The following is an 859-nucleotide window of genomic DNA, read 5'->3' on the forward strand; positions in this document are numbered from 1 at the left end:
CGGTCAGCAGGGTCGGGGGGCACGGCGGCCGCGGGGTGGTGGCGCTTGGGAAGGAGAGAGGAGAGCGAGAGCCGCCCCGCTCCTGCCCAGAGTTTGGTGTTTTTAAGGCACTTCGCGGAAGAAATCAGCCCCGCTCTCAGGGAAGAGGTTACAAAGCAGTTCTCGCTGCTCGCCTCACCGCAACTACACCAGAACAACCCTTCTCCCGCTTGTGCGAGTCAGCAGAGCAATCATTAAAATCACAAAAATTCAAATCAGAGACGCAGCCGCGTTTCCGCCGCGCTGCCTCGGCTGGGCAGGAGGCGGCGGGGCCGGGGGGGCTGCGGAGCGATGGGGACCCCCGGCCCTGCCATCCTTCCCACCCCGAGGGGCGCCCGGGCCGGGGCTCCCGGCTCTGCCCGCCGGGAGGGAGCGCGGTGCTGCCTCCAGCCGTGCCATCGCCGCTTCTGCCCCCATTTCCAATCTCAGCGCTCGAAGCTGAAATGTCTACATTGAGCTGATCCAGGGATTTAGCAGCTTCTAGCTTCACGGTCATTAAAATAACAGGGCTAGTTAATAAGAGGTGAATGGGGTCCCAATGGAGCGTGAAGCGGGGACTGCGGCTAATCTGTAGGAGCCGAGCAGGCGGACCAGCGGAGCCGGGGGGGCACGGGGGACACAGACGAGTTCGGAGAGATCAAAACCCGGGAGCACCTCGCAGCGGGGTGGGAGCTGCTCCCGGGGAGGAAAAACGTGGGAAGGACGGGTTCGCCCTGCCCGGCTCAGCAGCTGCTACCTGGCGGCCCCTCCGCATCCCGCCCGCTGCGCTGCGCTGCGCTCCCACCGCCCCGCGGCTCCGGGGGCCCGCCGCTCCCGCCCG

General features: G+C 66.2%; 1 protein-coding gene across 1 annotated transcript in view; it reads right to left on the reverse strand.

Annotated features, from left to right (window-relative positions):
• The window catches only part of TFAP2C (transcription factor AP-2 gamma), an 8,748-nt gene extending 7,955 nt beyond the window's left edge, over positions 1-793 (reverse strand). The window contains exon 1 of the mRNA XM_014308067.2: positions 776-793. Within this exon, the coding sequence (XP_014163542.1) occupies positions 776-793 (18 nt within the window). The remainder of the gene's footprint in view (positions 1-775) is intronic.
• Between the last annotated feature and the right edge of the window lie 66 nt (positions 794-859).

This window comes from Geospiza fortis, unplaced genomic scaffold, assembly GCF_000277835.1.
Source record: "Geospiza fortis unplaced genomic scaffold, GeoFor_1.0 scaffold361, whole genome shotgun sequence".
NCBI lineage: Eukaryota > Metazoa > Chordata > Aves > Passeriformes > Thraupidae > Geospiza > Geospiza fortis.